Source organism: Catharus ustulatus, chromosome 1, assembly GCF_009819885.2.
Source record: "Catharus ustulatus isolate bCatUst1 chromosome 1, bCatUst1.pri.v2, whole genome shotgun sequence".
Lineage (NCBI taxonomy): Eukaryota > Metazoa > Chordata > Aves > Passeriformes > Turdidae > Catharus > Catharus ustulatus.
This window is the reverse complement of record NC_046221.1, coordinates 4,449,056-4,462,161: the sequence shown is the minus strand read 5'-3', so window position 1 is coordinate 4,462,161 and position 13,106 is coordinate 4,449,056. Positions and strand designations below refer to the sequence as shown.

The window sequence follows — 13,106 nt, the reverse complement described above, 5'->3', positions numbered from 1 at the left end:
GTACAGCCCCAAATCAGCAGGAAGATGGTTTGGGTGCTTCTAGCACTGCTCAGAGTGACCTCAAACAGCAAGCTGGCTCTGAGACACCGGGAACAGCAGCAAAATCAGTAAGAGAATTCAGTTGGGTTTGCTCTGTGCCTGGTTGGGAGGCCTGTGGTAAACTGAAGCAGCAGCAGAGCAATAATCCATGGCCACAACACAAAAAAATTACAAAAGCACAGGAATGAGCACAGCTCTCCTCCCATAGTAACCCTGAGTGCAGACATGCACCCACCCCCAGGAAACTCCCAGAGCTGTGCCAGCACAGCCACACTCACTCCAGACACCTTTCCACAATTCATTCCCAACACAAATTAACTGTTGAGGAAGAACCTTTACATTTCTTTACAAGCTGAAGGATGGCACATCCATAGCACAAGCACCTATTTAAAACCCTGGTAGATGTAATAAGAGGCCAGGTTTAAGTTTCTGCACCTTCTCTCAACTCACAACAGCTGAGATGGAAAGATACTGTGTAGAGAAGAGGGAGAAAAACACTTGCTAATACAGTGCAGGGAAGAAATAAATCAGAAGCATAAGCAAAGGCAGAAAGTGAAAGCAGATTTAACTGGAAAGTTGTGAGGGAGCCAAATTTTAAGCCTGTATTGGGGGTGGAGGAAAACCAGCAATCCCCACAGACTATAAAGTACACACATGTGCATGCAACAGTCCTGCAGGAGTGTAACAGCTCAGCTCTCACATTTACAAATTTCTGATGAAAAGGCTTTAGGAACAACAGCTCAACCCTGGTTTATATAAATAATTTTAAAACTTTGCATTTCCATGTGGTCACTGTCAAAATGTCACCCCACCCTTCAGCCCAGCCTAACTCACATCCCTGCATGCAGCAGCCCCATTCCCAGTTCAGGCTCACCTTGAGCACAGCCCAGTGCTGGGAACATTCAGCTGGGCTCAAGCCAGAGGTGGCTGCAGATACAGCAAGGGCATGTGCTGGACAACCCCTGAGAAAGGGCAAGGAGGGGGAGGTAACAAGTCCTGGCAGAGAATTAAGACTTCAATACAAGTGATTTCCATTTCACACCAGCACATCTGATGACTAGGAAAAAAGTCTAGACCTTTTACTGGAGAATTGGAAAGAGGAATAAGAAAAAGCAGTTTTCACTCATCAACTCCTACTTGTTTCATTTAAATTGCAGGTGTAGAGCCTTGCAAAGCTCTCTGATCATTTATTCCAGTACAGCCAGAGCTCAAGTAGCTTGAGATTCTGTGCAAGTTGTGAGGCCAAAGATTTCAAAGACTACTCACAATACAAGGGATTTCTGTTATTAAGACACCATTATGTGTCCTTCTCAAACCCTTCTCAATTTATGTCAGCACCTGCAGTGTCCAACAGAAAACTGATATCCCAGCATTAATCAATGCTCAAAGAATTTCAGAAAATAAGAAGCATATTCTGAAAGTCTGCTGTCCAATTAGAAATAGGGCCAAAACATTTGAACAGCACATAAACTTGCTGACAGTGAGTTATTCAACATCTTGACAAGGGCTCTCACAGTTGAGAACACCACTGAAAACCACACATCGTGCCCAGAGCTCGGAGGTTTGTGCCCATGTAAGACAATGTATTTCTCAAGATTCCTAGTGCTCCATGGATAGTGGGAAAGGATAAGCCAGCAAAGATCACACAGCACTGCCAGCTTGCTTAAACAAGCATCCCCTTCAGTGGTCACCAATACAGAAATACTCAATGCTGCAGACTTACTGCCCAAGTCTTTAATTCACATCTCAGACTGAGGAAGGAATATAAACCCAAATCAAATCACTTGTAAGAAGTCCAGTATTATTTTCAGAGCCATCAGCAACTGATGGGCAATACCCCAAGCTAGGTACATCTCCCCATGGCCCCACTGAACTGTAAATAACACTAATTAATAAGCTGGGGAGAGGTTAGCTACTATAATCTAAACAACTCAATGCCAAGGTTTCTGCAGAGAGGAAGGGGAGTCTTATGGAAAATTTCACCCCACCCCACACCACATTGTTCTCTCAAAAATCTTACAGTATCTCTTAGGCCCTGAACACAGAAAAATGCTGTCTGTTTTCCACCTTAGACAAACATTCAGGTTGAGAACCCTCACAGACTAAACAGGGAAGTGACAGGCTTGGAGAAAAAATGGTCACCCTGTCAATATAGAACAGGTCAGGACTAGAACAGAGGGTGAGGAATAGTGCTGGCCATGCAGAGCGTGTCAGCAAGATGTGACAAAGTTGTCACCAGGTCACTTTGCTGTGTGATTTCATCTGCAGTCACCAGCCCACACACAGGCAGCCAAGGCCAGTTCCCACTGCCTCCCTATGACAAAGGGCTGCAGCCCCCCAGCTTCAGACTCCACACCAGAGCAAGAGATGCAAGGAAAAAAAAAAGACCAGGGGAGGAGCCACTGGCCACAGAAGGTAGCAGAAGAGAGAAGGATTACCAGGAAGGAGTATCAGCCCATCTGATATTGCTCCAAAATTTCCACTGCAAACACCAAAGCACGGAAGAGAGGGCGGCAGAGGGTGCTGCCCTTGGCTGGATGCCCGACCTCCTGCAGCCCTCACAATATCCCAGATCAGTCCAGACTGGCAGACATTCCCATCATGCCTTTAACAAAACACCCTCCACCCTCCAGGTCCAAGGCACCCAGGTGATTTGGGGAACACCTCTGAGACCATTTCCCCCACAGCAGTAACTACACTAAGCTCCAAGGGCCAGTTACACAAGTCCTGCGTGACCTGCCACATTTACTTAAGATGCTATTAGCATGCCTAAATTAGATTTTTAGTTTGAAACCAATTATATTTATTTGATTTTGTGCCAACATCTCTGGTTAATTTAAAGGGCACTGCAGCTATGCAGTGTTAATTCCACACGATGGAAAGCAGGCTCAAACACCTCATTTCCAAACACAGAAACTTCAGCAGAGAGGTTCATCCTTCCCTTTTAATCACTGTCAGTTGTCTTTATGGTATATGCAGCAATGTAAATATCATGCTGGCTGTCATCAGGTATTACCAAGGCTCAAAATACAGCACTGGTACAGTAGCCAAGCCAGTGTTGTCCTTTCTTCCCTCCCAATCTTTATCTCTGAACTCTGTCTCAAATGTAATTGTCAGCTGTAGAGGATATTTTATTTGGCCGGGTTTCCACTTAACAGAACAATCTGCCTGCTTACAGTGCAGATGTTTGATAGTACCGTGGTTATTTTAGGTAAATAAGCTTTTAAGTATCAGATATATCCTCTCTCAAAAGCTATTATCCTTTCTTTTCAGCAAATATCTTGATCTAGTAAATATTTTCTGCATCTATTAGTCTGTTCAGCACACAAGATTAGCCCACTAGTTAAAAATTACATTCTTTAACCAAGAGTAAGGAGAACCATCCTGAGCTTTAGGATCTGGACAAACAACTGAGCTGAGGTTGCCAATTCATCAAGCCTCTCAGCTGTTCAAATAAGATTTGCATTTGTGAGTCGTTCAACAGGAAAACTGTTCACACTCAAGATGCTTTTTCCAGTAAAGCACAGTTTGCTGCAAGTCAATCCCAAGGTATTTATTAGCTGTTAATACCAAGCTATTTATTAGACAGCAATTGGCATCCTCAATGACTATTTTTACTTTAGTGAAAGGATGGAACTTGTGGCTTCACCTTTCAACTTGCTTGCTGCTCCTGGGGGGGACATTTTTGCCCTCTACAACTCCCTGAAAGGAGGCTGCAGCAAGGTGGGAGTCAGTGACAGGATGAGAGGAAACGGCCTCAAGCTGAACCACAGCAGGTTTATATCAGACATCAGGAAAACCACCTTCACTTGAAAGGGCTGTCGAGGAAAGTGGTGCAATCACCACACCTGGAAGTGTTCAAAAAACACTGGATGTGGCACCTGGGGACAGGGTTTAGTGGTGAACACAGTGGTGCAGGGTAGTTGACCAGATTTGATAATCTTAAAGGTCTTCTCCAATCTTAATGACCCCATGACTCCACAATTTTATCACTACCTCACATGGTGAGAGGCAGAAAAGTTCAAAAAGTGGCCTAGGAAGTAAAGACATAACACATCAAGTTTCCAAAGAACTCAATTTCCATTGGTAGAACTTGAGGAATCACAAACTGGAGATACTTGTATCAACACCTTTAAGGTTTGGAGTTCATCTTTTCCTGCACCTTCACAGGGAACTGTCCTTGCAGATACATAAAGCAAGTGGTGTAAGAAACCACCAAGCCTCAGCCACGTGCTATCAAAGACAAGGCTTTGTTACTTCCACTGTCATGGGGAATCCATTAAGCAGCTGTTCCATCCAGCAATGACAGGGTCACAGGGAGATTTGAGTGTTTAATAGAACGTGTGGCAGTAATTCCCCCATGTGCCATTTCCAGCACAAGCATTCATTAATTCAGTATAGGGATTATACAATTTGGCATCAGCCAGAGTAGAGGACTGAGCTCCATGACCCTGGGAGTCCTCACTAGTTCTGTGTCTCAGCAAAATAAGTGACAGGAGCTTTCCAGTTTTGTTCTGAAAATTGACACCATGAAATCCATCTCCATTGATTTTGCAGGAAAGGTGATTACTCCACAACAAGAAGCATTGTCTATAACTGATGAATTTTCAAGACATCAAGATAACCTAATATTGTGTTGCCTACCTGGAAGCTGGAGACTGCCTGAAATTCCCAACTGCAGTTTCAGTTGCCCCACTTAACAGGTATCACCTCAGAGCACAGCTGAGCTGATCATTTTGTTAAGAAAAATATTCTCTAAGTGCTCTCATTCCATAACAGTCATTAATGTGCTCTCTCACTTTTCAAATAACATCATTTTCCAATACCCTCTGCACTGTTTCCAAGGCTTCCTCTTCAGAAGAGCTGGAATCAACCCTAGAACCTAAGGAAATGCTCTTAAAATCCCCTAAGACTGAAAACGAACAAGAGCTTAACTCAGAGAGAATCAAAATTGGAAATGCACAACCTGTCCAAGAGTAACTATGGTGCTTTCATCCAATATTTAGTAAACCATCAATTTTCCAAAACACATGTTGAACTGCCTCAAGATGCAATAATCTCACACCCTACCCCAAGCACCTCAACATAATTCCATATTCACAAATAGTTTAGACATTTTCCTACTTTCCTTCTGATAAACCGCAAATTTTATCAATTAGCTCTGCTCTAAGGCAAAAGCCAACTTCAATTCTTCCACACAACAAGCCCACAGAGGATACCACTGGAAAAACCACGTGCTCAGTCACATCTCACCAGAAGTGAGGTGGGTACTCAAGGTCAAATTTTCAGCAGTTTTAACTTAATTCAACTCTGTGGATGGATGAAATGGGAACAGCATCCTCCCACACAGCTTTATTATTAGTAAGGTGCTAGCAATAAGAAGTAGAGTTTGTCCTTAAATTACCATTCATGACTATAAAACAGTAAAATGCTGGCAAAACCCAAGGAGAATTTACTACAGTAAGAGATGAACACTGAAGCATTTCAATTCACACTGTTCCTTAACAGCTGCTTATACCTTTTCTTTCCAGAATGAATTTACATAGGCTCATTTCCTGCCCAAAGGAAATATCCATTGGAGAGAATGCTATAAAGTCAGTCTAGCATGGAACAGTGAAATGAAAGAAAACAAGAAGTTTTTCTCTTCCCTGCCCCAAACTCTCAAGACAAGGCAGTTGGAGCAGAAAATTGAAATCTGGCAAAAAATTAAAACCTCATTCAGAAAAGCTTTTCTGTATTCCCTCACAAATGCATTTTAATTTGACTGAGTTATCAGACTTTGAAGGTGCCGTTTCACAAGCGTGCAGTACAAGCTGTATAAAACTGTAAGGTATGGGAGGTAAAAGGAAAATTTGCCTAATATGGTTATTTGGTGAGAAAGTGAATTGGTGCTCTGAATTTGCTCATTCACAGATGGGATCTGTGAAGCCTTTAAGAGTGAAAGACCATCTTTCCCTGCAGACTTCCCAGTGTGTAGAACCAAAGAGGTCTCAGAAATCCTGGCAAGGCACATTACTCTAGTCTGATGGAGGTTGATACATAAGCAAGTATTTTTTCCAGGATGGAATTTTTCTTTTAATTACAAGAAAATTCATATTAAGCAAAAATTCAGTGTGCAGTGGTGCATACCGGGGAACAACAATCTTTAAGAACCTCGAGGAGTGGTGAGAGAAAGGATGTGGGGAAAAAAAACTTTGCTGGTTGTTGTAGCTGTTGAGCAGCTGTGAAAAGTACTGGATTTTCCATTTGTGTACTTGTATCACCACAAATCCCTACCTGCTTGTACAGCGTGACAGGACCACCTAATCCAGTTAAAACCAAGGAAAACACAGCCTGGGATGATGAACATGAAAACCCCACTCATGAGCAGTGGTTCAAGGCAAACAGCACAAACAAGTTCAGGGACCAAACTTAGGGCTGACAGAACCCCACACTAGAGTCAGTCCCTTCATTTATGTTCATGTACACGAGGGACATGAGAAATTCTCACCCAGTACCATGGACCCAGTCAGGCTCCTGCACCCCTGCTGCCATTCAGCTGCACTCACAACACCAACTACTAAAGTGATCTCGTCTTATTCAAGCCAGACAAGTTGGATTTTGCTCTTAGTCTGGCTCCCTTCATTAATATACACATTATTTTGCCTACCAGAGGTACCCCATCCCTTCTATGACCTTCAGACCAACAGCCTGGACTGCCTGTCAGCCAGGGACCTGACCCTGTCTCCAAGACTTTCCCGTGTGGCTGCCAGGAAGAGACAAAGTTTCACGTGCTTTTTAGAAATGTCAAGGCTCAACTCCCTTAGGTGAAGTCACAGGAAACTGCAGCAGCTTTGAGAGCCAAGTCCTTCATATCTGCATCTCAGTTGTTTGATTCTGAAGAGAATGAAGGATAATGGGCTGGACTTGTCTGGAAAGCCCCAGCATCCTGATATTTCAAAGATTTTGCAATGCCAAATTCCACTGCTCCAACAGCTATTCTTCTACACCCACAAAGCCCTAAAGTCTGTCTCTCCCTATTAAGAAATTTAGTAACACCAAGTTTACAAGCACTCCATTAGCATGTCCACAGCTAAATTCATTGCTGCAGAGATTTATGATGGATATTGTCCATTTTTGGGGAAATCTTCCAAGAAAATTTGACCAAGACAGTTTGTTGCAATGCACTAATACAATTAGCAGTAAGTGTTATTGCCATCACTTTAGAGATCTCAATCTTTTATTAAAAGATTACATCTCTAGACTCTGGCTAAGTGGGCAAGCTGCTAACACTCAAAGAAATGAGATGCTGCCAAGTTTAAACAGACAAATATTCTGGAGAAGAGTTGATTCTCTTCAAGATTTCATCAACTGCAAAAGCAAGAAGCCTCCCAGGCATGCATTTGTCAGGCAGCATGTACACTCCTTAGGTGTGCTCAGAGCACAGCACAGCCACACTCCCTAGCATCAGCCAAGATATTTGCATTAAACTGAAATTATTTAAATGGATTCTTGAGAAATGGAAGTGTTAAACATTAATAGGTCCAGGTACCTAACAGTACTGGAAGCAACTGCTACATAGAAACCAACCCAGGAAAGTGTGAACTCTTCCACATGAAACACCCCACATGTTGTTTTTTTCCATAATATCCCAGACAGCTGAAAGCAGCAGGATCTGTCGCTGCTGTCCCCTCCAAGCAGCAGGCAAGGCTAACAACCACATCTTCCCAGCCAGCCCCCTGCATCGCTGCTTGCCTTTGTGAGCCCTCATTTTGCTGCCTTGTGCATTTTATCCTGTTCCTATCAGGGCACAGACAACAGAGGCACCAAAGAAAGGCACATGCACAACCAAACACCTTTTGCTTTCACTTCCCCGGAGGTGAAAAGTGACTCAGTTCAGCTCTAACTCTAGCAGGGCAATGGTATCCAAGGTCTTAAAGGAGATGTGTGAAGTATCCAGAGGAAAGGTAGCCTGGACGCAGGAGCAGCTTGGCTATTCTGTTGCACTCACAAGATATATTTGTCTACACCCAAGCAGCAGCAAAACTGGTGCTGAGCATCTCCCACTCCAACTCTCAAGCAGAGAAACTACATGAATGACCACTCTTTTTTAACTCATCTACATTTGCTCGAAGTTAATTTAATGCAAGTCTTAACATAATCTAAAACAACTAAGGCTTTTACACCAACTTCATGTGGAAAAAATGAGCACACAAAGAAAGTCTTCAAATGAATTAACCAGCCTGAATACTGGGAATACAGTGTAGGAATCAATTTTGCTCAGCAAAGCTGGGGGGGAGGAGTGGGAATCCACGAGGAAATGCTAAAACAAAACATATGGCACCAAGACTGCATCTCAAACACTCCATTTAGCGCTCAGGCAGTTATATTTTGTACAGTGTAACATTTTTCTTGAATGGGTTTTAAATATCAGGCGTGTGAAACAGGCTGCAGCCAGCACAGAGGCACCACAGCTAGCAATGAACACCATGCTCCAAAAAAAAAACCCCAACCCCCAAAGTTATCATTGGACAAGAGCCTCCCATTCTAGCCTGGTTTTTACATTCAAAGACCACGATCTCTCCTGGTCAGCACCTCCAGGCTGCTCTTTCTCAATGGCTGTGATTTCTCAGCACATGAGACTGCTACACAAGCACCAGACAGATGACCACAGGTATCTCGATAAAACTTGGGAGAGCAGATACCTTAATTCTACAAAATTCCTCTCTACCCACAAAAAAAAAAAAAGTTCTCCCACACAGGGCTGGGATGAGCACAGATAGAAATCTAAATATTCAGCCCCAAAAGAGCAACATGTTCACAGGCAAAGCCCAACTCCAGAGCTACTTGAACCACAGTCATTAAAAAACTAATCATTCCTTAAACGGTGACTTCAATTTTCAATTTAGGCTCGATTTCTGATGGGATAAGAAACTCCCACCACATCTGTTCGTGCAGCCTGCACCGTCCTCTTTGCTGTGAAGGAATCTGTCAGGGGAGAGCGGGCACAGGAACTGAGCCTGGGAGCACTCCCACCACTAATTTATCTCCTGTTTCTGGCACGGGCTGCTCGCAGCAAAGGGGATGCTCCTAAATCAAACAGCCACAGTCAGCACGGCTCTCATCTTTCCAAAAAAGTAGCAAAAGGAGAATGACCCAGTTCCAACCAACTCCACTCTCGCTACCAGCATTTCCAAGAGGAATTGTGAGATCCAGGGGAACCCGCGCGTGTGAGTATCTGATCAGCACAAGCAGCATGAGGTCGAATTTTTTGCAGGCTTCAAAAAGAAGACTGCAGTAATTTATATGCAATCCACGCTCAGAAGACCAACCACCTTCACAACCACAGCACAGAGTATATTCTGCTTTTTAGATAAAAAATGCAGCGTTTCCAAAGGCCCTCTTCACCTGCAGAACTCTCGCTACTCTGGGGGGATATTCCATTGAAATGCTTTTTAAATTGCTTCCTCTACCCCACCTGCATTTTATCCTTTTTTAAAATGAAATCAGGTTCTCATCTGACCAAAGTCCCTTGATTCAGTGTACCAGAAGTTATTTAAGCCTAAGGAAGCTACTCAGCAGTTATTAGCACTAACCTAGCATAATCAACACAGATATTAATCCACACCTTTATAATGGCATGAGTCATCCCCAGAGCTGAATAATCCTTTTTTTATTTATATGTAGTATTAGCTGGAATTAGGGGGGTAGTTTTACAGTAGAGGTTCCCTTTGCAGGTAGGAAACTTGTTTTTTCTATTCCTGCACTTGAGTGGTATGGAACCATCCACACCCAAAAAAAATCCACATATGGTTATTTTCAGGCAAAACCAGTACAAACAAAAGAACTGGACTACAAATGGATTTCCATTATTCTATGTGAAAAAACAGCTGAGATGGTCATCTCAAAATTTATTTTAAATTTTCAGAGTAATTTTTTTTTCCATCAGGAAACAAGTTAAATCCTCTAAAAGCACTGGTACAAGGTTCATCTCTTTCCACACCAGAACGTCTTTGTTCCGTGCTGAAGAACCTTTACAGCTCTTCAGTTATAAAGAGAGCTAAAAAAAAACCCAAAAAGCAACCCAACCAAAAAACCCTTGAGGTTTACAGGAGACATGAAGCAGGAGGCAAGGCAGTCCAGCTCAGTTAACACAGTGACATTTTGTCCCACAAATCATATACGTGCTAGGAAACTTGCGTCACATCTCCATCCAGGCCGCTGGCAGACACACCAGTGTTTGAAACGAGTAAAGGGGGGGCAGGGGACAGGAAAGTTAAAAAGAGAAACCATATGTTTGCAATATACACATCTCAGTGTACACTCCATCACATGCCAAAATGCCAACACAACCTCTCAGTGAGCAGGCAACATCCAGAAATTCCGTTTGCAGAGGGACAAGGGAAAGATACAGAAGAAATTCAACACTTTTTCCAGATTTCTCCCCAAGTTCTGTCAGTTAGCATGAGACAACACATCTCTGTGCTCCTCCCAGTACTCTGAGGCTGTGGGATGTGCTCCTCCAGCAGCAAGTTCTCCCAAGAGCAGAAGTGTATTTACATTCCCTTTTGTTCCCATCCTACCCCGCTCCCCAGCTACAAAGAGGCATTTGCTGCTATCCTTGATTACTCAGGTCCAAATCCTTGCTTTGTGCCACCACAAAGCACCCCTTCTCAGGCTCTCAAAAGAAAAGGAAGTATTTCCTACACAGAGAAATTCAGTTCTCTTTCCCCAGGAAATGGGTGGCATGTTCTCCCCCTTCCTCCCCACACCTGTACCTCCTGCTCCTCAGGGAGGCTGAACATCCTCCTCCCCAGGGCACATTTTCCAGAGGGGGCTCAAAGGGTTGGTCTGTAGGATTACACCTTCCCTGTCTTTACAGGGAGTTGGTCTCCTTCCTAAAGCACTGCTACTCCCTCTGAGCAGAGGGAGTGGACAAAGCCTGATCCCACACAGCAACAGGGATTTCCAGAAGGATTTCCCCCACTCCACAGCTTTAGTTCCTTCCTACTTTTAAACAATGCTAAGGATTTAATCTCTTAAAACAGTGTTTTCACAAACTCTCCCACCCTCAACAGAAAACAAGCCTCCCCACGAGGCAGAGATGGAAAGCCTGGGCATGACAGTGCTACGTCATCCAGAAACTTCAAATAAAAGCACTCCACAAAGATTACTCAAAGAATTAATCTCCTTCCTAAAACCCTTTGGCCGGCAGCCTGCCCTGCCACTCTCCTGCTTCATTCCGAGCCTCCGGAGGGTGAGACTGACCTTAGAGTCACCTGTGGCACCACCTCTGATGTGTCACACACTCGCCCTAGAGCAATATATCCCTCAAACACACCCCAACAAAATGGTCGAGACAGCCAATAAATCAGTACAGCAGGAGGCCTTTGGTAACCGGGCAGTTCAACGCTAAGAGAGAGTGAAGAAGGAAAAGAAAAAAAAAATCATTTAATGGAGAGAGCAAGGGCTGGGGCCTCGAGCTGAGGACAATGAATGAAAAGGCACGGCAGCAGCACAAGCCCAGGGTGAAAGGTAAAAGGCTCGTTGGGCGGCTCTGTCAGAGCCTCCGTGCAGGGACCAAAGCAGCGCGGGGCTCGGGAGCTGCGGAGAGGAGTGAGCGCCCCAAAATCAATGGAGGCACCCGAGAAGGGCAGAGGCTATACAAGATCTGGAGTTCACTCCCACTGACGGTCTCATACCCAGCACATCCCAGAGCACACCGTGGTGGGAAGGAAAGCCCCTCCAAAGCGGATCCTGTCCCACTCACCCTGACACGAGGAGACACAGACCCAGCCCCGAGGAGCGGGCAGAGCCCAGGGAGGAGCCCCCAGCCACCACCACAACCCTCTCCCGGGCTGGGGCAGACACACATCCCCTTCCGTGAGCCCCACACACAGATGAGGAGGGGTAGCAGCCTCAGCAGAGAGGTCCCACAGACCCTGACACACCGCAAGGCGAGGGGACAGAGCCTCTCGCATCCATTCCACATACGTGGCTGGAGGGGGGCGGTCACACAGTCCCAGCCCGTGACGGGGTGTGTGCGATGGGACCCCTCCCAGCTGAGGGGCACCCCAGACCCTCACACCCCTCAGAGTGGGGGGACAGATCCCCCTCAGCTGAGGGGTACCCCAGACCCTCACACAGCTCAGTGTGTGACCCTCTCACACTCGCACATGGCTGCGGGAGGGGGAAGCCGCACAGTCCCATTCCTTTGCGGGGTGTGTGACAGGATCCCCCACCGCTGCGAGCGGCCGGACCCCCCTTCCCTCAGCAGACTCACACCCCCAGATCCGAGGGGTACCCCGCACACCCCCAACCCCGATGACCGCTTACCGATGACCTCCTGCAGCTCGTAGTCATCCTTGTTGATGGACCAGGGCAGCGCGCTGGGCTCCTCGGCCATGGCCGCGCCGCGCCCGCCGCCCTCCGCGCCGCGAGGGGGAGCGTCCCCGAGGGGCGAGGGAGCGGAGAGGAGGCGCTGCGGTGTCCCGGCTATCCCCGAACCCCGGCCGAGCCCGAGCCCCCTCCTCCTCCGCCTCCTCCTCTCCCGCCGCTACCGCCGGCCCAACTCCGGCGGCCGCCGCCACCTCCTGCACCTGCCCATGCCCGCAGCGCCCAACGTCACCGCGCGCGCCCCGCCCACCAGGGGCGCCGCCCGCCGCCATCTTGAGCGTGGCGCGGCGACTCCCCGCCCTCCTCCACAAGGTGACTACGCCACGCTTTGCTCGGTTACCACCACCGGCCTCCGGGGACGGGCTGGTAAGGGAGGATTCCAAAGCGAAGGACGGAGGAAGAGGCCCTAAGGAAAGGGCGGGGATGCCACACACAAGATGGCGGCGCGCCCGCACTCCCCGCCCTCCGGCACAGGGCGGGAGCGGGCGCTGGTTTAAGAGCAGGGAGGGCAGCGCGCCCGCGGCCGGATCCGCCGCTCCTATTGGTGGAACTGCTGTCAATCATAGCCGGCCTTTCCCGGGTCCCTGCGCCCGCGGGGCCGGGCCTGATCCTGCCGTGAGGGGATCCAGGGATGCACATTCCGTGTTTAAAAATAGTGTGAGGGATCGGGAGGCCTCGCAGTCCCCGAGGAT

The 13,106-nt window shown here is 46.6% G+C and overlaps 1 protein-coding gene across 1 annotated transcript in view; it reads right to left on the bottom strand.

Moving 5' to 3' along the window:
- The window catches only part of OXSR1 (oxidative stress responsive kinase 1), an 85,863-nt gene extending 73,270 nt beyond the window's left edge, over positions 1-12,593 (bottom strand). Inside the window, exon 1 of the mRNA XM_033072813.2 lies at positions 12,355-12,593. Coding sequence (XP_032928704.1) covers positions 12,355-12,424 — 70 coding nt within the window. The 5' untranslated portion in view covers positions 12,425-12,593. The remainder of the gene's footprint in view (positions 1-12,354) is intronic.
- Positions 12,594-13,106: the final 513 nt, after the last annotated feature.